The 27,839-nt window shown below is 39.5% G+C and overlaps 1 protein-coding gene across 1 annotated transcript in view; it reads right to left on the bottom strand.

Moving 5' to 3' along the window:
- Positions 1-2,117: 2,117 nt before the first annotated feature.
- TRAF2 (TNF receptor associated factor 2) overlaps positions 2,118-27,839 on the bottom strand; it is a 65,318-nt gene continuing 39,596 nt past the window's right edge. The window contains 10 exon segments of the mRNA XM_043987532.1: positions 2,118-3,926; positions 3,928-3,987; positions 3,989-4,072; positions 4,074-4,100; positions 5,289-5,437; positions 7,854-8,031; positions 8,998-9,345; positions 11,200-11,274; positions 17,420-17,494; positions 24,304-24,465. Coding sequence (XP_043843467.1) covers positions 3,846-3,926; positions 3,928-3,987; positions 3,989-4,072; positions 4,074-4,100; positions 5,289-5,437; positions 7,854-8,031; positions 8,998-9,345; positions 11,200-11,274; positions 17,420-17,494; positions 24,304-24,465 — 1,239 coding nt within the window. The 3' untranslated portion in view covers positions 2,118-3,845.

Genomic DNA, 27,839 nt, shown 5'->3' with positions numbered 1-27,839 from the left:
ATAGCACCAGTTTTGGGCATTAAGCATTTATTAAGGCATATTAAATATTAGTAAAGAGAGAGCATGTGGCTCTAAAAGTTCAGAAGCCCTATATACCTAGGATAGAGGGGAGAGAGAGCCTGGCCGCCTCCTTCCCTGTCCTAGGCCAAGAGAGCATGTGAGAGCGTAAGCTCCCTGCGGTCCGGTGGAGAGGCGGCGGGCCCTTCCACATTGCTTCAAGCAAATTTCTAGCATCATTCAAATCTATTTGCTTTACTGGATTTGAGGGTGGTCCATGAGCATACATGCTGAGGTCATAGTCCAGAGAACAGACCCTCTGAGAGGAAAGCTTTCAGGTAGATGTAGTTTTAATCTCTATTGTTTCTATTCACAGTCCAAGGTCCAACTTGACTGATTCTGGGCTGGTCTTAAAAGGCCAGGCAGTTAGGCCCTCTAGTTGGGGAGTCTCTAGGATCCCAAAACCCATTATTTTCTCACAATGTTAGGCATCAGGCCAGTACAGTAGTCACTAGAGTGCAGGGAAAGGTTAGGAGAACCTTCAAACATCACAGCACAGCATGATTCCCTCCTCAAAATGGGAGAACATTGGTGCAAAATTAGGCCCTACATTTTCAGACATAGCCAATGGTTAAGTGTTTTCCCTATGTTACAAGGGTGAATTCTATTGGTGAGGAAGTCATTTGGGAATGGCAGAGCCATTGATAAAACATTTTTTTTTAAAATTAGGGATCAGATCTGTTAAGTTTAGAGATGTACATCTAGTACAATTTAACTAATGGTGGTAAAGGGGAATTCTAATTACTTCCTCTCAGCTAACTCACAAATGATGCATTAGAAGAGCTTCATTAGCCTGCCATGCAGTAACATGGGAATTTGAGGAATACCTCCTCCTTCATCCTTTAAGAAGTCAAGGGGTAAAGGGAAAAGGACCCACATGTACAAAAATAATATTATAGGTGCTCTTTTATGTGGTGGCAAGGAATTGGAATTGAGGGGCTGCCCATCAATTGGGGAATGGCTGAACAAGTTGTGGTATATGAATGTAATGGAATACTATTGTGCTGTAAGAAACAATGAGCAGGGAGTTCAGAGAAACCTGGAAGGACTTGCATGAACTGATGATGAGTGAGATGAGCAGAACCAGAAGAACACTGTACACAGTATCATCAACATTGTGTGTCCATCAACTGTGATGGACTAGATTCTTCTCACCAATGCAATGGTACAGGAGAGTTCCAGGGGACTCATGATGGAAGGGGATCTCCAAATCCAGAAAAAAAAAAAAGAACTATGGAGTATAGATGCTGGTTGAACCATACTATTTCTTTTGGTTTTGGTGCTGTTTGTTGTTTCTCTATTTTGAGGTTTTTCCTCATTGCTCTGATTCTTCTCCTATAACATGACTAATTCAAAAATATGTTTAATGTCTATATATATATATATATATAATAAAAATATCAGATTACCTGCTGCCTAGGGGAGGGGGGGGAGGGAGGGAGGAGAGAGGGAGAAAAATCTGAAATTAGAAAACTAGTATAAACAATGTTGAGAACTATCTTTACATGTAACTGGAAAAAAAAATACTTTTATCAGGGAAAAAAAAAAGAAGTCAAGGGGTGGGGCAACCAGTTAGGTGGCGCAGTGGATAGAGCACCAGCCCTGGAGTCAGGAGGACCTGAGTTCAAATTTGGCCTCAGACACTTAACACTTACTAGACTGTGTGACCCTGGGGCAAGTCACTTAACCCCAATTGCCTCACCAAAAAAATAAAAAAGAAGAAGAAGTCAAGGGGTATGGGGAGAGGCTGGGTTCCAGAGTCACAGATTATGTGTCTATGGACTTACTAGCCCTCTTCTCCAAAGGAATAAAGACTTGGGGCTTTGAGAAATTCCAGAATTCTCAAAGTATCAAAGGCAGAGCTAAATCTGCCTTCAAAAGGATTAAGTGCTTAAGGGTCAGGCAGTTTCATAAGACTGTCACGTGAAAGAACCTGGAATAAATATGACTTGAATATTATGTGAAACTCACCCCTCAGGTATAGATGAGATAGCTTGGGAATTTGTCTCAATTATTTGTCCACTGGTAGCTTTTCAGCTTCTGAAATTTAGCTGATGCTTTATAACTTTCCAAGCTGGGGATGGAAGCAGGATCACAGAATGGTAACTAAAAGGTCTGGGAATAGTTTGTACCACAATGGTTTCTCTAGAACCTTTGGTTGCTATTATCCATCTCTTATCACAAAGTTTCAAGCCATGTTCAAGGTGGGGAGGGGCAAGAATAGAGGACTCACCTTCCTATCAAACCATAGGACTTGAACCCTATGGTTACTCAGAAGCAGCCAGGGATGACCCAACCTTCCAAATGCTTGTACTGATTCAGATCAGAAAAAGCATTTGAAGAGAGAGAAAGTATCCAAGTACATGTATGTCTTCCCCAACTTAAGTCTGCCCTTTCCACATCTGGATTACTTTGCCTCTGTACCAACAAGCACACAACTGCTCATCCTTCAACCACTCTTCCATCTGGCCTGCTTCCTGACAACAGGTGACTTATGCTCAAGGTTCCCCATGTGAAGGTCACCAAGGAAGTAACCAAATGACTAATGACCCATATTCTAGGCAGTAACTGCAAAGACAGGGTAAGGGGTGGGCAATGGGGGAAGACGACACTGAAAAATCTCAAGTAAATAGTTTCTAGAAAGAACTATAGAATAGTTTTTCAAACATTCAAGGAAACATATAGTTGAATGCATGTCAACATGTTACTATCCACAAAATGGTTTTGTTTTTTTAAAAGATTTAATAGTGATTTTTTCTCTCGTTGGATAATGCAGATAATACAAATCATTGAAGTGGGCCCAGGGGGTGGATATTCCCTACTTATTCTTCCCACCTCCCCCTCCATGTGGTATGACATGAACTACTCAGTTTAAAATTAGTAGGGATTGAAGGACATGATTAACCACATCCTATCATAGAAAGCTCCCTGCATGGCAACCCAATAGAATAGCCTTTGCCACATAAAGTGGGTAGAAGCAGGGAATCAAGAGAAATGAACTGACCTTCCTAGAGTGAAAGGTCATGTTGGAAATTCTTTGGCTGGCTAATTAGTAGTTACTTCTATGAGCAATTCTATCCCCTGGGGGGAATCACTCCCACTATCTTAAGGTGCTCTGTGTCCCTGCATGATCAGATTTAGGTGATCAAAGTGATACAAACAAAGTGATTTCCTACAATCACAGGTGCCAGCAAGAGGCACCTTTTGAACCATAATGGGTCCTTGACAGACTTTTCTTGTCAATTCTCCTGGATCTTTTTCTGCTCTTATGTGCATACTGTGGGCTGCAGGGTCTGAACTAACAACTCTGCTTGGAAGAACCCTCTAAGCACAGTGTCAGAGAGAAATACCTTCTTTCTTGACTAACATGTTTCCCCATTCCCCCCCTCCCTTAAAGTAAGTGTGCTATCCCCACCCTCCCTTATAACAAACACAGATAGTGTTTCAAGTATCTTTATAGGTAGGGGCTTGCAGACCCACAGCAAATTTCAAACCAGTCCTGGGTTGAATTGCCTGTTTCCTAGAAGTGGTTACCCATTCACTGACTCCCAATCTCTGTTGACAAGTCTTAAACCAAGTGCCTCTAATAACCAAGGTCTAGCCAGTGCCTTCTCCTCTTGGTCCTGAATATCACTCTTAGCTGAAGGTCAGGGCCTTTCCCTGCAGGCCTGCCTTGACCCCACCTCTCTGCCCTATGAGCCTGGAGTGTGCTAGGCGGGGCAGGGCCCCTGACCAAGGGTTGTGTAGGTGAGACCCCCTGCCTGAGACACTTCCAAACCAGGCTGGCACTAGGCTCCCATAACTTGATGGAAAGGTGGCATTAGAGAGCCCGTCAAATCAACGATGGCTTTGATGAAATATGCGTCATCGCCGCACATAAGAATTCTTTGACTCCATTTTGGAGACAGGACAGAAGAGGGGGCAGCCACTGGGCAATGTTCATATCACTGACTGGCCTTTGGAAGGAGGAAGATGTCACATCAGGCCTGAAGGCATCAATCACATGTTCCCGGTTTGTTCTGATCTAGCAGCATTAATGTCACCTATAAGCAGAGAGTACAAACAGAAGACAGAGGAAGTAAGTAGTTTCATAGTGTTAACTTGATCTGAAAGCTCAATTCTATTCTCCTATATTCAACTTCCCACCCACCACCTCCAGGATTCAGCTGGGCTGAAAGCCTGGAAAGCCCCAGTAGTAAAGAAACTATCAGCATAGCACATCAGATTCCAAGCTTTGCAATCAGAGCTTCCTGTTTTCCCAGGATCCAAACTGAAGCAAGACAAGATCATTTACATTCCACAAGGAACAGGATGAGTCTTGCTTTTTGCAACAGTAACCATGAAATCCCAAAATCCATACCTCAAAGGAACCATGAATGGCACTAAGTGTTTGATAAATTCTTGGTATTAATTTTAAAGAATCCAAATATTGTCTATTCATTGGCTGATTTAAAGTGAAGAGTTACAAACTCAACACTGACTTCTGTGTTTTTAATCTTTAGTGCTCACCCCATAAAGGTGTTTGTTTATCCAACAAGATTCAGAAGCATATGTTATTTTCCCTGTAGAAAACTTTTCCAGAGGAGAAACACAATTTAAAAGATCTAATTTCTTCAGAGCCATTTGCAAACATAAGAACGAGGGAAGAAAGGCTCTTCAGAGACAGCAACCATTACTCTAAAAACAAGGGCTAATAAATCATTTGGCCCCCAGGTTTAGGACCAACTGCCAGGAGTGTATCTTCCTCCTTTTATTTCTAGTAAGAAATAGAAAAAGGCTGCTTCTCCTTCTGGATTAGCTGCATATTAGGCATAAGAGGCATCGGTAGGTTAAAAAGCACATTACTCTGGCTACTGCAACAAGAAAGAACACTTTTTATTGGCTCAATCGATGGATCTTTAATTCAGCTGACTGAAGACTAACTTTTGGTAGCCAAAATGTAAGATCTATAAGCTCTCAGTTAGAGAGGTGTATAATGTGATTAATATTTGCTTAAACTTCACATGCCAAATGGCCTTTCTAAAGCAGGGTAAATTTTGTAGGTGAAAGACCTAGTCACAGTATCTTCTACAGCAGGACTCATGCTTAATTCTTTAAGCCTGACCTTGGAGAGTCCTCTGGGAACTAAGTGGGTATTTGTGGAGGAGAATGAGATGCAAGATAGTATCTGAGAAGCCCTCACTGCTACCAGAACTGAAAGACAAGCCCTATGTTTACTAGGTCAAGCTTACCTTTTGGTTAAAGGGCCAACGCAGAAGTGCATCATTTGGTCCTTTCATCACGACAAAGAAAAGAGAAAGGTGGGTCCCACGTCCAGTGCCATCCCCATTCAGATAAATTCTCAAACACATCTTATAGCCATATTTGCTCGTGTAGAAGGCTAACAAAGCGATGCAAAATGTACATAATAAATATCTGGACAAAAATGGGGGAGGAAAGAGAGGGAAGAAAAACCTGACTTGTTTTCAAGTAGGACTGTTTTTACAGAAGCTCTCTTGGGGGTTTCCCAACAATCAGGCTTCCAGTTTCCAAAAGAGAGATAGAGGGCTCCCTGTCTAGAAAGGATTCAGTTTTTGGAGCCAAAAAAGAAATGGCTGAGAAGAAAACGTTTTAAATAAAGCAACAACAGCCACCACATTAGTGTCTAAAGAAAGAGCTATCACGTAAGTAAATGAAAACCAACACTTTTTAGGATATATTACTAACCCAATGATAAATTCCCAAAGATTAAAAAATTCACATTAAATAAAAAATGGCCAAATAAAGGATTTAGCTTTAACAATCTAGCTCTAAATGCATAGGTTTTAATGTGAAATTTGAAAGGGGAGGTAGAAAAAGGCAGAAGTCCAAATGCAGAGAAATAGCTGGTCCTAGAATCACTGGTGAAGACATGATATTAAAAATAACAAAGGAGGGGCAGCTAGGTGGCGCAGTGGATAGAACACCGGCCCTGGATTCAGGAGGACCTGAGTTCAAATCTGGCCTCAAACATGTAACACTTACTAACTGTGTGACCCTGGGCAAGTCACTTAACCCCAACTGCCTCACCAAAAAACCAAACAAACAAACAAACAAGGAAATATGACAGGATGTCACAAATGCTGTGGAGACTTTCCCATTTCAAGGTTGTTATCTCAGAAAGATGTGCAGTTTGAATAAAGAGATCCAAAACACAGCAAGGAGAAAATAAACTTCATATTAAGTGCCATAAACTCAAGACCAGAGGAAATTTATAATCAAATTTATGAATTTAATAAGAGCAGTTATGACTGTCTGAAATATCAAACAGCCCTTTCCCCTGATTTATATAGGGAACAGCTGAGAAGCAGTACCCTTTGGTTGACATTAGGGGAATCTTTACTAATCTTTTTTTTTTTTCATTTTTGGTGAGGCAATTGGGGTTAAGTGACTTGCCCAGGATCACACAGCTAGTAAGTGTCAAGTGTCTGAGAACGGATTTGAACTCAGGTCCTCCTGACTCTAGGGCTGGTGCTCTATCCACTGCGCCACCTAGCTGCCCCGAATCTTTACTAATCTTACTGCAATCTCAACTCAAGTTTCATTGAGAAAATTATCTTTTGTTACCTCTGTTTTTTCCTTCCTAATCAAACTTCTACTTTTCCAATTTCAACTGAGAGAAGCCTAGATTTGTGTGATCAGTTCCCTTCTCAATCATTTTAAAGTTATCACTAAGATGACTTGAATAACATCCCCAAAAAGTTAACTGCTTGACACTTTCAAAGTGAATAGGGGGGCAGCTAGGTGGCGCAGTGGATAGAGTACTGGCCCTGGAGTCAGGAGTACCTGAGTTTAAATCCAGCCCCAGACACTTAACACTTACTAGCTGTGTGACCCTGGGCAAGTCACTTAACCCCAATTGCCTCACTAAAAATAAATAAATTAAATTAAATTTAAAAAAAAAGCGAATAGGAACATTTGTGGAAAAGTTGCCTTCAAGGAGGCAGAATTTTTTGCAGGGAGATGTCTTGTATAGAAGAAATATCTTAAACATTTTTATTGTCAAATAAAGCCTTTCATTTTGCCACTAAAGGTCTTCTTTCACATTTGCTCTAGATTAATTCTTTTGAAACATCAGGATCCTATAACCAAAGATCTATGATGTCTTTACATAAAAGTGGAAAAACCTCATTGGAGTCAATTCTTCACTACATGAGCTAGCAAAGAGTGTTAGGTAAAGATAATTCAAAACAAGAGAATCCTAAAAACATTCTTCTTTAGTTCTGGAATATGAAAAAAATTTTGAGGCAGTAAATTTGTCTTATTTAACTTGATCTTAGTCCAAAAAGGCTGAGAACCTGCAATTTCTAGGTTCCCCAGCTGATGTTAAAGATGGGTATATCAAATACCTCTTAGGTAGCAGATGGAAACCAAACTAGAATTCAACATTTGCTTTGGATAAGTCACGTGAGAATAAGAAAAGGCTAACTATATGTCAGGAACAACATGGCTTTCAGGTAGTGATGCTATCACTATGCCAGGACACTGATGGCAGAGTACCAGGAGAAGAAGAGGAACTTAAAGAAATTCACTAGTTGGAGAAGAGCTATTTCCCCTGAATAGATTCCCATTCTTTCTCCTGTTTCACTGCCCAAGTCTAGTCAGTGGTTTTGATTCTTTCATGAAAAAATTAAAATGACTAATGAGGAGGGGGTGTAAATATTCTAAACCTGATTTATAGAACTGCAGGTGACATTTCCACATGCCCACCTGAATAAATGAAATATGTGGAGCACAGAAAAAGATTCCAGTTACAAGGTTATTTTCGAGAGAACAACCTGGAGAGAAGATGGCAGGAGAGCGGCCGGCCATAGCTTCCTGGCGTTTCCTAGCAAAGTCTGTTATCTTCCATATGAAAATTCCATCATAAGTGGAAGCTTCCATCTCAAGGATCTTCTGTTCCATGTCTGCCATTGCCAGGTCTTTCAAGCCTATACTCCTTTCCAGCTGCTGGACCTAATGGTTGGAATACATATTATAGTCTTCTTAGATCTACATATCTGCTATAGCTCCAAGGGAGTGACTGGGGTCCTGTTGGCATCTTCTGACACAAATTCCATCAAGAGCACTCTCAATTGTTATGGGGAAAGCTAGAGAGAGTATAATTTGCCACCGAAATCCAATTCAACAAAATAGACAATCCCAATTTCTCAAATCTGAACTATCAATTTCTTCTAAGATAGAAATTTTAGAGAGACATTTCCCGAGGCATCTCTATGGACTGTTCCTTGAAAGACTGTATTGGGATGTATTTAACTGATGTCTAAAATACAAATCCTTTCCCAAATGTGATCTGGGAATTAAGATTCTAGGCACCAAGAATAACACAGATACCTCAGTCTCAAAAACTATAAAAAGCTGCTGCTATAGAACATTAAAAAAACACCAAGCTCCAGGAATATTTCTACCATTGTGGTCCATAGGATGAAGGAAAAAAGCAGTGACAGTAGATTTCTACTTCTTGAAAACAACGTAACAATTAAAGTAAACAACTAATGTTCACCTGGTAAGGAGCTATCTGGTAAGGATTTTGGGAGATAAGAAAATTAAGTCTTATAATACCTTTTAAGAAATCTTTAGAGCCAGGTCTTCAGCTCCCAACATCACTACTGAAAGAAGGGAGGTAGCACAATGTAGAGAAAACAACAATGAACCAGGAATGAGGAGACTAGGGATATACTCCCACCTCTGTCACTAACTAGATGTGGGACCTTGGTTTCTTCATGTGTAAAATGGAATGGTTGGACCAGATGACATCCCTTGTCTCTTCCAGCTCTAAAATTCTATGCTTTTGAAATGCAAGATTTAAATAAAAAGCAGTAAGAATAGACAGAGTGCCACACATGCAAAACACATGGATCGTGCAAACACAAGTACAGTGCAAAAGGAAGAAAACTTCTGCAACTCTCCAACATTACAGACCTTGGTACTGAGAGATTCAATTTTCTCCTGGTCTAGGCGATGCTGCCTGCTGCAAGCTTCAGCTGTCATGGACACTCTCTCCACCTCCCGATTCAAAACACAGACAATGTTCTCAAAAGTGATTGTTTTTCTTTCCAAAGTTTCACATCTCTCCACCAGCTCTGTAGACTTGGACATCTCTGATCCTAAGGCCAATGAGTTGTTTCCCCAGCCCCCCATGTCACCTTGGCCAAGGAGAGGACCAATATCTCCATGGAAGTGCCTGGTCTCAAGGACAAAGTTTAACAACATGCAGAGGTGCTCAGCTACCTTCTGAATTTCATGATCCTGCTGTTTCTCATTTTCCACCTAGAGAGCAGAGGAACAACTTAGTTAAGTGATTAATTATAGCTTTTATTAACAATTTACAAAGAAGTTAAATTTACAATTTAATTCAAGAAGTGAAAAGAAGAGAAATATACACTTCAGGGTGTAAAGATGAAAATATGGAAAGATGAAGGACCTCAAAGATGTCCAGAAATTTTCATTCTGTGATAAACTCTGAAGAAACAAAATGTTAAAACCATGACAAATTTTGACCTCCCCTCTAACCTCTTTTCCAAGATACCAGTTTATATCCATTATTGACTACAGGTAAATCAGTTAAATTTTACATTCAAGATTAAAAACAGATACATTTCCCATTTTGAGCATAATTTAAGAATCTGAAATGTGATAAAACTGATAGCAATTCTTTCTACTTTCCCAATGAATATAATTGACCAGATCAACCATATTTTGATGTCCCAATCAATGTACAAAATACCTCCTTCAAGGAGCTCATATATAACATTTGTCCCCATGTACCTTACTTTATGCCAGCCTCCAACATAAGCTTCTGCAGAGCTAATACTAACACTCATGTAAATTAATGCAGAATTAATTTTTTTTCAAATCTTGGTCCCTACACTGAGAGTTTTGCTTAAATCCTTGTCTTAGGGGGCAGCTAGGTGGCAAAGTGGATAAAGCATGGGCCCTGGATTCAGGAGGACCTGAGTTCAAATCCAGCCTCAGACCTTGACACTTACTAGCTGTGTGTTCCTGGGCAAGTCACTTAACCCTCATTGCCCCAGGAAAAAAAACACCAAAAAAATAAAAACAAAAACAAAATCCTTGTCTTGGTCCATGAAATTTCCTTAATTGTATATAAATCAACTTACCCTTTTATTTATTTTTGTTTGTTTGTTTTGTTTTTTTGTAGGCAATGGGGGTTAAGTGACTTGCCCAGGGTCACACAGTTAGTAAGTGTCAAGTGTCTGAGGCCGGATTTGAACTCAGGTACTCCTGAATTCAGGGCCGGTGCTTTAACCACTGCGCCATCTAGCTGCCCCCTCAACTTACCCTTTTAAATCCATAAAATCTGTAAGATTTGACCAATGGATTTGAAAGTTCCAAATCTCTTGAGTTAAAGACAGGTTGTATTATTTACAATTGGGTATACAGCATACTCAACACAATGCATTATTGGTATGTGGTCTGAAAGTCTTGTAGATAGGAAATTTCCTTGGTAAATCACTTTGTATTTATTTATTGTCTAGTAATTTTATGGTATTATCATGACCATCTCTGAACATCTACATTTGATGGCTCAAGACTTACTTTACTTTTTTCTAATAAGTTTTCCCTTTATTAGGGATCTACTAGTTAATTTACTAGTTAACACAGATCTACTCTTGGAACTTAAATATTTTTAATTCGTCCTATTATTACTTTGAATATTTTGATGCTTGCTTCCTAAATTTTTTTGTGGCAAATCATGTATATATTTTGCCTCTCTACCACAGATTTAAGTTCCTAGAAGGTTGAGCTGCTTGTTTCAAATAACTATTCAAATTCTGAAAAGGGAAACAAGAAGCAATCTCCTGATAAAATAATCCCTTAGTGTAAGGAATTTTAGGAGACATTCACAGCTGTCAACTTATTAATAAGAATGCAAGATAGAACATAAATTTTATCTAAAAAAAATATGATCTTAACAAACTGAGACAGCAGTATAACAATTTTATATATAAGATTCATTCTGGGGCTTGTAATGTTTCAGCTCTCGAAATAGAAAAAGCCTAAAAGGGTAAGATTCAATTATTCTCAATTTTTCTTTATGAGCTACATACACTGAATGGCAAGAGTCTTCTGCCACTACAAATAAACACAAACTGCACTCACCATTTCAGTACAGCCAACGACATGGAATTTGCAAGGCCCTTTGCATTTGCCACAGGCCTTGACATGGTCCTGAAACTAAACAGAGAGAGAAAAATACAATGTGTATATGATCAATTCAATTCAAAAAATATGTGCTATACCAACTATGTGCTAGTCACTAGGGGGATACAAAAATGAAAAATCAAACAGTCCTGATCCTCAAGGAGTTTCTGATCTCTTCCTACAAGTTAGCATATAGGACAGCTCTTCTTTCCACAGAGGGCAAGATATCCAGGGAGGTTAGGATCACCATCCCTCTGTAAGCTAAAATTAGCCTTGGGCGCCCCAAAAGGGCCACCCCTCCCCCAAGGCGACTGCACTCTCCAAAACCACCCCAGGCATGTAAGCCTCATGTACCATGCCCAGCTCAGCTGAGATATGCCCCAGGTTCCGGGTTCCTCTGCTCTGTGGGGATAAGCATAGAAAACCTCACGCCCTGGGGGTGCCAGCAAATTAGCTTCGTGTGAGTGGGCACAGCTCAGCCCGAGTTTCATCTGAAAGAGAAGGTTAATAAAAGGGGGATGCTACAGAGACAGAGGGAGGAGTGAAGACCCAGTGAAGGGGAATATAGTGAAGACGGATGAGAGGGCGTGGCCAGAGGCACAGAGATGGGTGGAGTGAAGGAGAAGCAAGGAGCCACAGGGGAGCTAGAGTGAAGTGGGGGGGGGGGGGCAGAAGCTATAGCCACCCGACACACCCACAGTCAAGAGATGCACAAGGGGATAGAGAGAAGCAGAGAGTCTGGTGGACGGATGTTCCTTCTTTTCTAAGTTTATTCCATATCAATAAACCCTGTTTGTTGTTAAATTGAAAGAGGCTTCCTAATCTCATTTTCATTCAGTCTGAGAGGGGCAGTTTGGGACAGGGCAGGCCTTTACAGACACCTAACAGCTAATAGCCCCACAGACAGCTAGCCAGGTAGCTAGCTAAAATTTAACAAGAGATTGGCTTAGTGGGGAAGACAAAGTTACAGATTACAAAGCCAGTTATAATTTCTCAGATCAAACAGTTATAAATTTTTTTACACCTCTCTCTCCTCCCTCTCAGAAGAATATGCCCTCCTCTACTGGGAAATAAAAGGCCATATTAGGAGCTCCTCTCTTTCATATTTGACACCCCAAAACTCTCTACATCAATTTCCCATTTCTTCTTTCTTTGCTCCAATCTTTGACAAATTTTCCTTGCTAACACCACCATTATAATTGTGCCATTAATATCATCACTTGCTATTTCCAATGGGAAGCATGTCTCTTTGATCATATCTCACTTAAACACACTTTTAATTTCTCCTTATGTACTGGCTCCTTCCTTTCTGTCTATACAAATATTCAGGTCTCCTCCATCCATGAAAAACTTTCACTTGACCCAGTCCCATAAATTATCATTCCATAATTTTCCTCCCATCCATATCAAATCCTTTTTGACTGATATATAGCTAAAAAACTTAGAAAAAGCTGTCTAGGGGGCAGCTAGGTGGCACAGTGGATAAAGCACCCACCGGCCCTGGATTCAGGAGGACCCGAGTTCAAATCCAGACTCAGACACTTGACACTTACTAGCTGTGTGACCCTGGGCAAGTCACTTAATCTCTGCCTGCAAAATGGAGATAATAATAGTACCTACCTCCCAGGGTTGCTGCAAGGATCCAATGTGATAATGATTCCAAAGACCTTAGCAGAGTGTCTGGCACAGAATAAGTACTATAAAAATGTCAGTTCTAATGATGATGGTGGTGATGATAATGATAGGCAGAAAGTCTTTGATCAGCCAAAGTGAAATCGGATAGAAAATATGTCTGGATTGGCTGAGGGAACTTTGTCATGCCCTATGAGTTATTTATGAAATATCAAGCTAGTATATGGTCCTGAGAGACTGGAATGAGCAAATGCCAAGAGAAAGCACTCCAGCAACACCCCTGAAGAGGAGCTGCTTGGGAGGGAGGAAAATGGCTCAGCTTTTGGCCACGGCCTAGGTCTCCTTCCCCACTCGCCTGTTGGGTTGGAAGGGGACCTTGAAACTTTCAAAGGTCCAGAGGGTTCTGGACTTCTCATCTTCTCATCAGTGTCCTAGCAATGTCCCCTAGGACAGCAGCAGGTGGTGGCAGTGTGTGCATAGGCAGCAGAATAGAGCCTGGATGTGATGTAGAAAAGCAGATTCATGGCACCACAAGAAGCCCAGAAAATAACTTACACTATGCCTAAGGTGAACATCTTGAGTATCCTAAGAAGGAGGAAAATGACTTACAGAAACCAAGATATGTGAGTTACCCTTTTGCCATGTGATCTCTAGGCTTGAATCCACTTTCCCTTGGACTCTGTATGTACTTGTGGGAGAGTGTGTTGGATTTTGGGGGGAAAAGAATGTTCTGTATCAATTGTTCTTACTCTACCATCTTAGTAAATAATTCTTCTAAAAGCTACTTAAGTTTGGCCAAGATGGATAGGGGCTCTGGAAAAGATACTCACCAATTCCTCAGAGCAAATCTCAGAGCACTGAGAAGACCTTGTAGCCATGATCTGGGGCCTAGCCTCATCAGTATGAGTAGGAACTGATATTGTAGTTCCATAACATGTGCTACATGCACATCTCATAACAATTCCTTTCCTTCCATTTATTTGGCTATCCACCCAGCCTAGGCCCTCATCACCTGTCAACTCGACTGTTGCAATAAATTTCTTTTTTCCAGACTCTATGCTCTCTAATTTATCCTCCACAAAACCAATATAATTTGCCTAAAGCAAAGGTCTGACTATATCATTCCCTTATTCAAAAATCTTCAGTGGTTCCTATTCAAGACATGTCTATGACAACATAAATGTCCTAAGTATATCTAAGCAACTCTCTAGCAATCTGTATAATTCAGATATCATTTATTAGGCATATACCATCTGCCAGGTACTGGACTAAGTACTGGGGATGCAAAGATAGAAATGAAAATAGTCCTTGTCCTTAATATACTTAAATTCTATTGGATAAAAGATGAACTCTGGCTTGATTTCACTTCATAGTCTGGCTCCAGCCAATTTTCCAGCTTACTTCATATTATTCCTCTTCATTAAATCTATGTTTGTCATCACAGTGGATGCAACATGTTTTCTAACTACAATCAATAGTATTTGCTCCACCAATTATGAAGGGTAGAATGCTTCATTATAAGGTGAGGATGTTCTCAAAGGGTTGTGGGTATGGCCTGACATTTTAGAATATTGGTTTATTTTTTAGGGTTTTTTTTTTGGTGGGGGAATGAGGGTTAAGTGACTTGCCCAAGGTCACACAGCTAGCAAGTGTCAAGTGTTTTGAGTCTGGATTTGAACTCAGGTCCTCCTGAATCCAGGGCCAGTGCTTTATCCACTGTGCTACCTAGCTGCCCCCTAGAATATTGTTAATGACTTTTTTTGTTTTCAACATCTGGGTAGTAGAGAGAGCATTCAAATTTACTCTAACAAGAAAGTGTTCGTTCTTTTTTTGTCAATGTTTATTAAAATATATAAGGACAAATTTTTTTGTATGATGGCTCTCTGGTAACTGTGAAGGTTATAGTGAAAATATAGGTGATGCAAAAAATAAAAAAGGATCAATAAAAATTTATTTTTTATGAAGAACAAAAATTCAGGACATTTGGACACTGAACCACCTCTGTCAAGAAACTGTAATCTATAAAAGGATCCTGGAAGGTGAATCAACAAATAGTCTTCAACATTAAACAGTCCTCAGAGGAATAGTAGAAAGTATTATTCACTTCCACATCAAAGGGAAATGGACATGGAACAATTAAATGATGTAAATGGGCTTAAATTTATCCATCATTTGAATGAGTTACCTTGAGAATGAGTTACCAGTGAAGCTTTTGCTGGGATACCTGAAATGGGATATACAACCAATTGTCTAATACAATTTCGGTTAACTGACAGGGAAGTAGAAACATGAACAGAAGTGAAAGCTAATGGATTACTATCATTCCTTCATAGGATCACAAAATTAGAATGGCAAAGGACATTAGAGACCATCCAGTCTAAGCCTTTTAGTTTATAGATGAGGAAATACAGGCCTAGAGGGGTTATCTGCCCAAGAATGGCTTAAGGAAATGTAGCATGTGAATACTATGGAATATTACTGTACTCTAATAAAAGTTGACCATAAGATCAGTGATACATGGGAAGACTTATATGAACTGATGAAAAGCAAAGTAAGAAGAACCAGAACAACGATTTTAATAACGTAAACAAAAAAGAAGCTCAATACTGAGCAGCTGTTTTGACCAGTTCTGATCTTGGAGGAAAAAGAAGGAAATATACTTTTCTTCCTTTGACAGAGATGTGAGAGACTGAGTACAAAATATTGCATATACAGCCAGACATGGTAACTGTATCAGATTTTGCTTAACAGGGAGAGCTGGAATTTGATCCCAGGTTCTTGTTAACTTCAAATATAGTGTTTTTCCTACTATATCTTACTTTCTAACTTTATGATACTATAACCTTAGTTAAGCCTGTTAATCATTATATTCCTTGTTTTTCCATCTTTAAAAAAAGGAATAAGTTTGTTGACCTTACTGACCTCAGAGGAATATTATTTTTTGTTTTTTGTTTTTTTTTTAGTGAGGCAATTGGGGTTAATTGACTTGCCCAGGGTCACACAGCTAGTAAGTGTTAAGTGTCTGAGGCCAGATTTGAACTCAGGTACTCCTGACTCCAGGGCTGGTGCTCTATCCACTGCGCCACCTAGCTGCCCCTCAGAGGAATATTATAATAACCATAAGGAAAATGCAAATAAAAGACCTATCCTAGTCAGTAATCTATCTTTTTTTGAGAACCTGTGTCTACTATTATTTATAAAAGTAAATTGTCTTTGCACACAATAGATATTTAATAAATGTATCAACAAAATCAATAAAATGGGCAAGGATAGGTAGACTCGCTCTTTCACAGATTTCAAGACATGTCTATGACAACATAAATGTCCTAAGTATATCTAAGTAACTCTCAGAAAAACTCAATTCCCTAAATAAATTATTGTTTCTTGAGGCCTGCGGATCTTGTGTGTCACTGAGAAATTTTTTTAATTCACATTTACTTCAATACTTTGTTCCTGGTGTTATCCTGGATTAACCAATAAAATCTCATTTGATACACAATTCTCCTGAAATGAAATAATATTGACTGGCAAATCATCACAGCACTAAAAATAATGTGGGGGCAATAATGATCAATCAGCCTAGAAAAAACAGGAAAAAAGCCAGATTGTGAATAGCCTTAAAATGTCAAACATTTATATTTTATCCTAGAGACAATAAAGAGCTACTAAAGCTTCCTGAAGAGAGGAGGGACATGGTCAGACTTGTGCTTTAGGAATATAAGTTTGGGGGCGGCTAGGTGGCGTAGTGGATAAAGCACCGGCCCTGAAGTCAGGAGTACCTGAGTTCAAATCCGGCCTCAGACACTTAACACTTGCTAGCTGTGTGACCTTGGGCAAATCACTTAACCCCAATTGCCACACTGAAAAAAAAAAAAAAAAAAAGGAATATAAGTTTGGCAGCTGTGTGGAGGATGGATTGGAAAGAGGAGAATCTTCATATAAGATGAACAATTAGGAGGTTGGTGTAATGGTCCAGTAGAGGTAAGTGCATAAGAGATGTATAAAACTGTGTAATGTCCAAGGTAAAAGGTCACACTCAGGAATCAATTCATAGGAAAAAAAAATTTTTAATATTTTTAAAAAGCTAATGGAAAGGGGTAGCTAAGTGGCGAAGTGGATAAAGCACCAGCCCTGGATTCAGGAGGACCTGAGTTCAAATCCGACCTCAGACACATGGCACTTACTAGCTGTGTGACCCTGGGCAAGTCACTTAACCTTCATTGCTCCACTTAAAAAAAAACCAAAAAACTAATGGAAATAACCACTTGACAACTTGCCTATAGTAATTTTTGCTGGAAAAATAAAAGGAGATTCCATTTTTTTGTCACTCTGCTATCAATATACTGTAGCCAATAGGAAGAAGGAATATATTTCTATTCATTAGTGCTCTTATCTGCAAGGTCCTTGGCATGTGAGAAATTATTTTTTTTAATTTTCTGGGCCTTTTAGGCCTGAGTCTGTAATTTTGTCTCAATGTCATTCAATATAAATGCAATGTTTACAAAATGAGCAACATTCTCCGTTATATGAAAGAAACTCAACTTACTTTTTCTCGCAGAATTTTCTTCTTACCACAGCCTTCACAAGTCAAGGGAAATTTGGGACAGATCTCATCATGGGCCTACAAAAAAAGAAACAAGAATCATTAAGGCTAACAGTCAAAAGTGACCCTGGACTGAGAATATCTTCCCTCTCAGTTTTTTCAAATTTATCTAATTCTAACTAAATAGCACACCTGGTAATGAAGATTAATCAAGAAAGTTAAGTATTATTTGAGTAATTCTTCCATTTACATAGTTTCTTAAAGCCATGAAAAAGATTTCTTTCCATGACACTGATACCTGAATCATAATGCAGAAATTGAAACCCTTTTCAAAGAGTTTCTTTTCACAAAAGTAGCACTATGTAGAAATTTAACTTCCTAATTCAAAACGCTTTATTGCTCTCAATTAAGAGATTTGTGTTATCTGAATACAGATGGAAGTATATTTTATTGTTGTTGTTAGTTCCTTTTTCTTTTTTTTTCTTTCTTTTTTTTTTTAAGTGAGGCAATGGGGGTTAAGTGACTTGCCCAGGGTCACACAGCTAGTAAGTGTTAAGTGTCTGAGGCCGGATTTGAACTCAGGTCCTCCTGACTCCAGGGCCGGTGCTCTATCCACTGTACCACCTAGCTGCCCCCAGTTCCTTTTTCTAAAGATTTTTGTCTGCTATGTTTTGCATGACTGAACATGTATAACTTATATTGAATTGCTTGAGTTATTAAGGGGGGGAATAGGGAGGAAGGATGAGAATTTGGAACACAAAGTTTCAAAAATCGATGTTACAATTTGTTTTTACGTATAAGGTGGGAAAAATTACAAATAAATAAATAAATTTTAGAGGGGGGGAAAAAAGATTTGTACACCGAGGACAGAAAAGGAGAGCATTTCATCTTTCTTGCCAATGCTCCTTAGAAAAGCAAGTTTGTTCCTGGGCAAGTCACTCAACCCTCATTGCCCTAAAAAAAAAAAAAAAAAGTTAAAAAAAAAAAGGGGGCAGCTAGGTGGCGCAGTGGATAAAGCACCAGCCCTGGATTCAGGAGTACCTGAGTTCAAATCCGGCCTCAGACACTTAACACTTATAGCTGTGTGACCCTGGGCAAGTCACTTAACCCTCATTGCCCTAAAAAGAAAAAAAAAAGTTAAAAGAAAAGCAAGTCTGCCTAGATGTCTAAAATCAGCATCACAAGATCCTACTTCAAGACATCCATGGCAAGTGAACACTACCCCTATAGGCTTAGGCCTTTACATGACCATTCTAAAAGAAACATTAAGATCTAAAGACATTACTAACACTTTGCTTTTATTACCAATGCCATGTATAAGTCATGTCCCCAAAAGTCTTAGTGCTATTTTCTTTTTCTTTTCTTTTTTTTTTTAGTGAGGCAATTGGGGTTAAGTGACTTGTCCAAGGTCACACAGCTAGTAAGTGTTAAGTGTCTGAGGCCAGATTTGAACTCAGGTACTCCTGAATCCAGGGCCGGTGCTCTATCCACTGAGCCACCCAGCTGACCCCGTCTTAGTGCTATTTTAAGCTAAAGAATAATAATAGCTTAAAACTATGCTAAAACTTTTTTAGGACATCCTTTATACATCAGGTCTATTTTTGTTGTTGTTGTTTTTGTTTTTTGCAGGGCAATGAGGGTTAAGTGACTTACCCAAGGTCACACAGCTAGTTAAGTGTCAAGTGTCTGAGGCTGGATTTGAACTCAGGTCCTCCTGAATCCAAGGCCAGTGCTTTATCCACTGCACCACCTAGCTGCCCCACATCAGGTCTATTTTTAAACATTAGTTTTCCTTGCCCTCTTTTAATGTATTTCTTTTCCATCCCAGTACTTAGCAAAATGCCTGGCACATAATAAATACTGGCCCTGAAGTCAGGAGGACCCAAGTACAAATCTCACCTCAGATACTTGACACTTAACTAGCTGTGTGACCCCAGGCAAGTCACTTAACCCTGATTGTTTCAAACATCTTGGGCCATTGCCAGGTGTCCTGATGTATATCTTGCCATTGGACATAGAGGGCTCTGGAGGAAAGAGTGAGGCTGGTGACCTTGCACAGCCCTCCCTAACTTAAATCCAATTCAGTGCAAGTCATGACATCATCTCCCAATGTCATAGTTCTCTTCAAGAATGAAGGACAAGGGGGGCAGCTAGGTGGCGCAGTGGATAGAGCACCGGCCCTGGAGTCGGGAGTACCTGAGTTCAAATCCGGCCTCAGACACTTAACACTTACTAGCTGTGTGACCCTGGGCAAGTCACTTAACCCCAATTGCCTCACTAAAAAAAAAAAAAAAAAAAAGGAATGAAGGACAAGGGGGGCAGCTAGGTGGCGCAGTGGATAGAGTACTGGCCCTGGATTCAGGAAGACCTGAGTTCAAATGTGACCTCAGACACTTTACACACTTACTAGCTGTATGACCCTGGGCAAGTCACTTAACCCCAATTGCCTCACAAAAACAAAACAAAACAAAAAGAATGAAGGACAAGGGGGCGGCTAGGTGGTGCAGTGGATAAAGCACCGGCCTTGGATTCAGGAGGACCCAAGTTCAAACCCGGCCTCAGACACTTGACACTTACTAGCTGTGTGACCTTGAGCAAGTCACTTAACCCTCACTGCCCCCCCAAAAAAATTTTTGGTGAAATGATTTCAATAGCCAGTTATCAAGTAATGAAATCCAAGCTATCTGTACCTATATGAAAATAATCCTCTAAATCACTTGTAATTAGAGAAATACAAATTAATACAATTCTGAGGTTCTAAATCACCCCAATCAGATTGATAAATGAAAAAGGAACTTGACAAAAGTTGAAGGAGTTGTGGAAAAAGAGACACATTGATGCACTACTGGTAAAGCTGTGAATTGACATAGCCATTCTGAAAAGCAATTAGTAACTAGATACACAAAGTTACTAAACCTTGCATTCCCTTTGCCTCAGCAATATCACTATGAAGTTTACACCCCAATGAGTTTTACAAAAGAAAAAGAAAAGGTTCCTCTATATAGTACAATATATTTGTAAAAGCTCTTTTTGTAGTGGTAAAGAACTGGAAACTAAGGGGGTATCAATCAACTAAGAATGGATGAACAAATTATGGTATATGAATGTAACGGAATATTATCGTGCTATAAGAAATAGAGAGAGAGGAGCCAAGATGGCGGAGGAAAGGCAGTGAGCTCCCGAACTCATGACACGATCGCTCCAAAAACCATCCAAATAAGGTCATAGGAAAATACCCGGAGCAGTGAAACTCACAGAAGAATGTGCTAAAATCATCTTCTAACCAAGAATGGCTTGGAAGGTCAGAAGGAGGGAGCTTCTGTGCTGAGACAGGAGTCAGGCCCAATACCACAGACACCCTGACACAGATCCAGTCTCAGGAAGTCCTCACCAGAGAAGGAGACCCCCAGAGCCTCTGAATCAGTTGAAGCACCAGTGTCGTCTGGAACTAAGTTCACAGTCTGGTGAGTGGGCTGAGCCCTGGGCAGGGGAGAGACTACAGGGGTCTATACTGGTGCTAAGGCAGAACTTGGATTTTACACTCCTACTGAGAACCAGGTGGTAGGCTTGAGTGGAAGTGGCCCAGGTTGGGGAGGGGCACAGGCTCGTCAGAGCTAACAACTACAACACACAAAGCTGGTTGATTGGCAAGTTGGTCTGGGGTCATCTAGGACCAGGAAACAGGCCAGACAAGTGAAGAACCTGGTTCTCCTTAAATCATACCACCTGGGACGTCTTAAGCTTGGGATACTGCAGCCTGAAAACAGTGCCCCACTTTAAGGAGCTAAAAGTCTAGTAAAAGAAAGGCGAGATGAGCTGACAGAGAAAGGTGGAGACCATAGAAAGTTTATTCAGTAACAAGGAAGACCAAGGGGCACCCGCAGAGGAAGATGTCAATATCAGGGCCCCTATACCTAAAGCTTCCAAGAAAAATATGAATTGGTCTCAGGCCATAGAGGTGCTCAAAAAGGACTTTGAAGATAAAAATTAGAGAGGCAGAGGAAAAAATGGAAAGAGAAATGAGGGTAATGCAGGAAAGACATGAGAAAAAAGTCAACAGCTTGAAAAGTCAAATGGAAAAGGAGGTACAAAAGCTCTCTGATGAAAATAATTCCCTAAGAATTAGGATTAAACAAATGGAAGCCAGTGACTTTATGAGAAATCAAGACACAATAAAGCATATCCAAATGAATAAAAAAAAATAGAGGGCAATGTGAAATATCTTCTGGGAAAAACTGCTGACCTGGAAAATAGGTCCAGGAGAGATAATTTGAAAATTATTGGTCTACCTGAAAACCATGATCAAGGAAAGAGCTTAGACACCACCTTCCAAGATATTCTCAGGGAAAATTACCCTGAAATTCTAGAAGAAGAAGCTAGAATAGAAATTGAAAGAATCCACCAATCACCTCCAGAAAGAGATCCCAAAAAGAAAACTCCTAGGAATATTATAGCCAAATTCCAGAGCTCTCAGGCCAAGGAAAAAATATTGCAAGCTGCCAAAAAGAAAGAATTCAAGTGCTGTGGAGCCCCAGTCGGGATAGCACAAGTTCTAGCAGCTTCTACATTAAAGGACTGGAGGGCATGGAATATGATATTCCAAAGGGCAAAGGAAATGGGATTACAACCAAGAATCACCTATCCAGCAAAACTCAGCATTATCTTTCAGCAGAAAAAACGGGACTTTAAAGAAATAGAGAGATTGCTTCAAAGAGAATGGGAAGGCTTGTCTGAACTGATTCAGAATGAAGTGAGCAGAAGCAAGGGAACGATTTATACTATAATATCAATATTGTAAAAATGAATAGTTCTGAAAGAATTAAAAACTCTATAATGATCAAGCCTGATTCCAAATAATGAAGAATGCTACCTAGTTCTTGATAAAGAAGTGACAGACTAATATGCAAAAAGATATACATTTCTGGATATGGTCAATATGAAAATTTGCTTTGTTTAACTATGTTTGTTACAAGGGTTTGGGTTTATTTGTTTTGTTTTGTTTTTTCATTGGGGGAGGTGAAAAGGAAGGAGAAAAATTGTCACTCACAAAACCTTCAAACTTACTAGTCTTCAAATATTCCTACTAAATGAAATAAAATGGCTAGAAACTCTTTGGGGGAAAAAGATGTTTCTTATTAACATTGGTCTAATAAATCAATAAAATATGTTAAATCACATCTTTTTGTTATCTTTGTTCTATATAAATACCATAAAAGCTAGAACCCCAGACCACTAAAACCATTGCCACTAGAACACCTTTTTTAGACCATGTATCTGCTTTATGACAAATTACTTTAAAATTATAAAATGCTGTATGTGAGAAATGCAAAAGAACTGAACAGTTTTTAACACATTCACTTCTACCTCAATCAAAAATATTAAGAGCACTCAATGCACCATCCCAAATAATATTCTGTTGCATATCAATTGAATCTTTCACTCCAACAGATTGTTTTTCTCTCCCTCTACCCAATATTAAAACTTCCTACACAATCGCTCAATCTAAAAGGAAAAAACAAGACCTCGACATAAATGCAGAACATCCAACAATAACAAATCTAAGGCAAGTGAACAGATTTCATGTGCATCTGATTCAAGTCCAATAACTGACTTTTATAGCCATCACAATGAGTTCATATTGAGATAATCACCAGAAGTATGGCACAGAGCAGGCACTTAAATACAAGTTTGTTGAACTAAAGGGAAAAGAGAGGAAAGAAAATAGGAACAAAGGAAAAGTCTTAGTAGTACTTCCTCCATCATATAACAGGGCATACCATGCTGTCTAATAATCAACCAAGACTGCTTATGAGAACAAAAACTACTTATGGAAGAGAAAGCCACTGCCATTTATAGATAACATGAAGGTTGGTTCCAGAAGGCAGAAAAAGTGCATCAACTGTGCTCTCTCCTTGTATTCCCTTCAACTCCAGTTCCCCAAACAGTTTGCCCTGAGCCGTACTGAAGACTGGCTTTAAGATGAAATCTGAGGGGCAGCTAGTTGGCGCAGTGGATAGAGCACCAGCCGTGGATTCAGAAGGACCTGAGTTCAAATCCGGCCTCAGACCCTTGACACTTATTAGCTGTGTGACCCTGGGCAAGTCACTTAACCCCAATTGCCTCACCCCCCCCCCCCTGCCCCAAAAAAGATGAAATCTGAGATCCAAAGTGAGTATGAAAGGATTTTACTGAAAGTTTCCAATACAGATGTCATAGATGGTCCTCAAACAATTCATTTTTTCATCCTGATATGATCACAGGGCAGCTTGAGAAATGCCATGGGGAAAATGAAAGCATTAAAAATTGTTCTGTAGGGGCAGCTAGGTGGTGCAGTGGATAAAGCACTGGCCCTGGATTCAGGAGGACCTGAGTTCAAATCCGGCCTCAGACACTTGACACTTACTAGCTGTGTGACCCTGGGCAAGTCACTTAATCCTCATTGCCCCACCAAAAAAAAAAAAAAGAAAAAGAAGAAAAAGAAAAAGAAAAAAAAATGTTCTGTAGTCACTTTACATATCCAAAAGCTAAGTCATGCTACCATACAACTCACCTATATTGTAATTCTTTGTGATGAGAAGAATGAAAGTAAGCAACAGAAACAAAAAATAAAACCAGAAAAGAGAACTAACTTTGCAGATTTAAAAACTAATAAGGTTATTCTATCATGTGTGTACTGTTAATAACCTACCATCATTTTACCTTAAAAAAAAATAAGTTTAAGAGTTCCCAAAATGACTGTCTCTACAGCCCATTAGAAGTTTGTCTGTTCTGTGGCAGATTTCCTCACAGATTACCACAGATCCTAAATTGGTCAATTTGGGTGAAAAGGCAGAACTACACTATAAGAGCGTGATGTGGCCAAGTGACTCCTGCTTTTGGTCTCGTACCTTAATATCAGGATAGTAGAAAAGAACTTTGCAGTATCTGCAGTTGAGGCTTCTCTTTGGGCATTCCCGCTCAGAATGATGCTCCTTCTCACCCAGTTTGATCATCCACTTACATGCTGGGCACTCGATTAGCATGAATGGGCAGTGTCCTTCATGGCAGCTCTGTGGCAACAAAGGGAGCAGGTTCAATAGAGCAAACAATGGGAGGCTTACTGGGAGTTACTGAAATCTGCCAGCTTAACTCCCTGACAGTGCCACAAGAAGAGGGTAATGTGTATATGCCCTCATTTTCTCATTCTGGAATTAGGTTTAAAGGTGCTACACTAAAAACACTAAGCGTAAAATAGTCAAGATTGAACCAAAATGGTGGTCATAAGTTGAAGGAATGTTCTTTCTTTTGCATCTTTTGGTAAATTTGAGAATGGAAAAAATGAACTAGATCCCTTACTGATTGATATGGCTGGATAGCTGTAGCAAAATAAAAGCATGATGAAAATCTGATCTTGTTAGATTTAAGGGGGAAAGAAAAATGAAGATGATGAAGAGAACTCCCCCAGACTTTGCTGAAGAGGAAACAGAACTATCACCTCTTTTAAAATCCATCAAGAGATACCTTTAGAGTTGCTGGCTGTGGAAGCAGTCAGAGGTATAAGAACTTTATTTTCATATGTTTCTTTGCCCTTCAGCAAATTTCCTGGAGTAATAAAACTTGTGACCGCCCTCAGAAGAAGCACGTCTCTCATACCAGCAACAGCCTGGAGAGGCGGTCAAAGGAAACATTCTCCATTTCTCAAAGCGTCTGTTTAACTTCCTGTTGGATTTCCACTATCTGGACTCCCTCTCACATTTATATCACTTGAACACTCAGCAGGCACACTTTTCATCTGCTAACATTGCCATTTCCTCTTCTTGGTGTTCAATTTAGCTCAGAGTGCCAAGCCAGTGAAGACCAAATACCAAATTCTCAAATGTGCCCATTGAAGAAACATTAAACTTAAAGAATGTAACTGATTTTTTACTTTCATTTTAAAAGGCCCAACCCACTAGACTGCTCCTGCCTTGATCACTTTCCTAAGATGCAGGCTATATCCTAACCCAGGCCAGCTGTCTTGAAGACACTTAAGATAAACATCTTTATTTAATTTAGCCAAAATTAGTCAAGAAAAAATGGTTGAGTCAATGCAATTTCAATTACTTAGGGAAAAAAAATCCCTCCATATATCCATAATACTGACATTAGGGTGGGAGCATTAATGTTAGGGACTGCACCCTAAACCTTTGTTGTCATTCTCTACCTATTCCTGTTTGCCTCCTCCTTTTCTCACATTTGCTTTATTCCAAGTATTTTAACATTTCCTCCATTTTGCCACCAAGCTAATTGTACCTGTACAAATCTTTCTTTAAAAAAAAAAAAACTAGGGCAGCTAGGTGGCGCAGTGGATAGAGCACTGGCCCTGGAGTCAGGAGGACCTGAGTTCAAATCCAGCCTCAGACACTTAACACTTACTAGCTGTGTGACCCTGGGCAAGTCACTTAACCCCGAATGCCTCACTAAAAAAACAAAAACAAATAAAAACAGTGGTAAAACATTTAAATAAATAAATGGATGAATAGATGAATAAATAATTTAAAAACAAAGCCAAAAACCCAAAACACTGGCTCCATAGGCTTCACCAGACCACCAAAGGAGTCCACAACAACAAAGTTAAGAACCCCTACAATACATAACTGCACTGCAATTTCTCTGAGCAATGCTAAATGAAAGACATTGACTATATAGTCCACCACAAAAATTCTGCTACAAATATTTTTATATGCAAAACCTTTACCTTTGTGTTTAATCTCCTTTGGACATATGACCAACAGTGATGTCACTGGATCATAGTGTGTGAGGTTTAACGATCTTGCAATAGAATTCCAAATTATTTTACAGAACACCTGGTCCAATTCACCCCTCTACCAACAGTACATAACAATCAAGAATTCCAGGGGTAATGGGGAACTCAGTAGCTATTTACCTATCCAGAATCCAACCTACACCCAAAGAAATATATCATAGCAGAAACACATCTGCTTCTATAACATATCTGATAAATTGTCAACTATCTTGTGCTTGTAGACCTCTAATAAAAAGGAAACAACCACCTCTCACAGTGGCCCATTCTACTTCTGAGCTGTTTTAATCGTTAAAAAGTTTTTCCTGACATCCAAGTTTTGATCTTTGAAATGTTTACTCATTGCTCTCTGAGATCAACCAAACCCAGAACCTCTGACTCCAAATCCCAGGTTTTATCCATAGTATCACACTGTCATGCAGAGAAATCCATTCCAAGCCCCAAATTTTACGAGGTAGGAAAATGAGACACAGGGTCACTGTCTTCCACAATCCCTTCCACATTGATAATTTTGGTCTTTCATCATCTTTGCCAATCTGATGGGTGTGATACAAGGTAAAATCACAGGAATATTTTAATAGGAATTTCTCTTATTATTAGTGATTTGTAGAGAAAAGGACCTATATGTACAAACATATTTATAACAGCCCTTTTTGTAGTGGCAAAGAATTATAAATTGAGGGAATGGCCATCAATTGGGGAATGGCTGAACAAGTTGTGGTATGATTATGATGGAATACTATTGTGCTAAGAAATGACAAGCAGGATTGTTTCAGAAAACCTGGGGAAATGTATGTGAACTGACACAAAGTTAAGTAAGTAAAAGCAGGAGAACATTGTATGCAGTAACAGCAGTACTGGAAGGATTGATCAACTGTGAAAGATTTAGCTACTCAGGTTAGGACAATGATCCAAGACAATTCCAAAGGACCCATGATGAAAAATGCTATCTACCGACTTCTGGGGTAGAGCCAAGATGGTGGAGGAATGGCAGTGAGCTCTCGAACTCATGACATGATTGTTCCCCAAAACATCCAAATAATGCCATAGGACAATGCCTGGAGCAGCAAACCCCACAAAAATGCTATCTACCTCCAGAGAGAGAACTCATGAACTGAGTAGAGATTGAAGAACAGATTTTCATTATGTTTTTTGCTTTTTGTTATTATTAGCAAGATGGCTAATATGGGAATGTTTTGCATGACTTCACATGTATAATTGAGACCACATTGTTTGCCTCTTCAATGGATGGAGGGAAGAAAAAGAATTTGGAATTTAAAAAATTTTATTGAATGTTAAAAATAAAGACAAAAATAATGATCTGAAACTTTCACATGGTAGTTTTTTAAATCTTATTTTTATTATGTTTTTGGTTTATATATCACATTTTTTTATTGTAACGATTGGAATGACGCCACCTGCTGGAGGCATGTCATGTGGTTTTCCTTGGAGTCAGGAAGTGATGTTTGCTTGTGGGGACTGTCTATAAAAGAGGTGAGGCTTGCTCTCTTGGTCTCTTTCTGGAGGACCTGGGGGGGTGGGGGGTGGGGAGGGAGAGAGGAGCTGGAGACATTGGCTCCCTGAGATAGACAGTTGAATCTAGGCCTTTCTCTCTTCACCAAATTCTTATTCTCTTCAATA

Source organism: Dromiciops gliroides, chromosome 2 (genome assembly GCF_019393635.1).
Source record: "Dromiciops gliroides isolate mDroGli1 chromosome 2, mDroGli1.pri, whole genome shotgun sequence".
Taxonomy (NCBI): Eukaryota; Metazoa; Chordata; class Mammalia; order Microbiotheria; family Microbiotheriidae; genus Dromiciops; species Dromiciops gliroides.
Note: the sequence above shows the minus strand (reverse complement) of the source record. Positions and strands in the feature narration are given on the sequence as shown.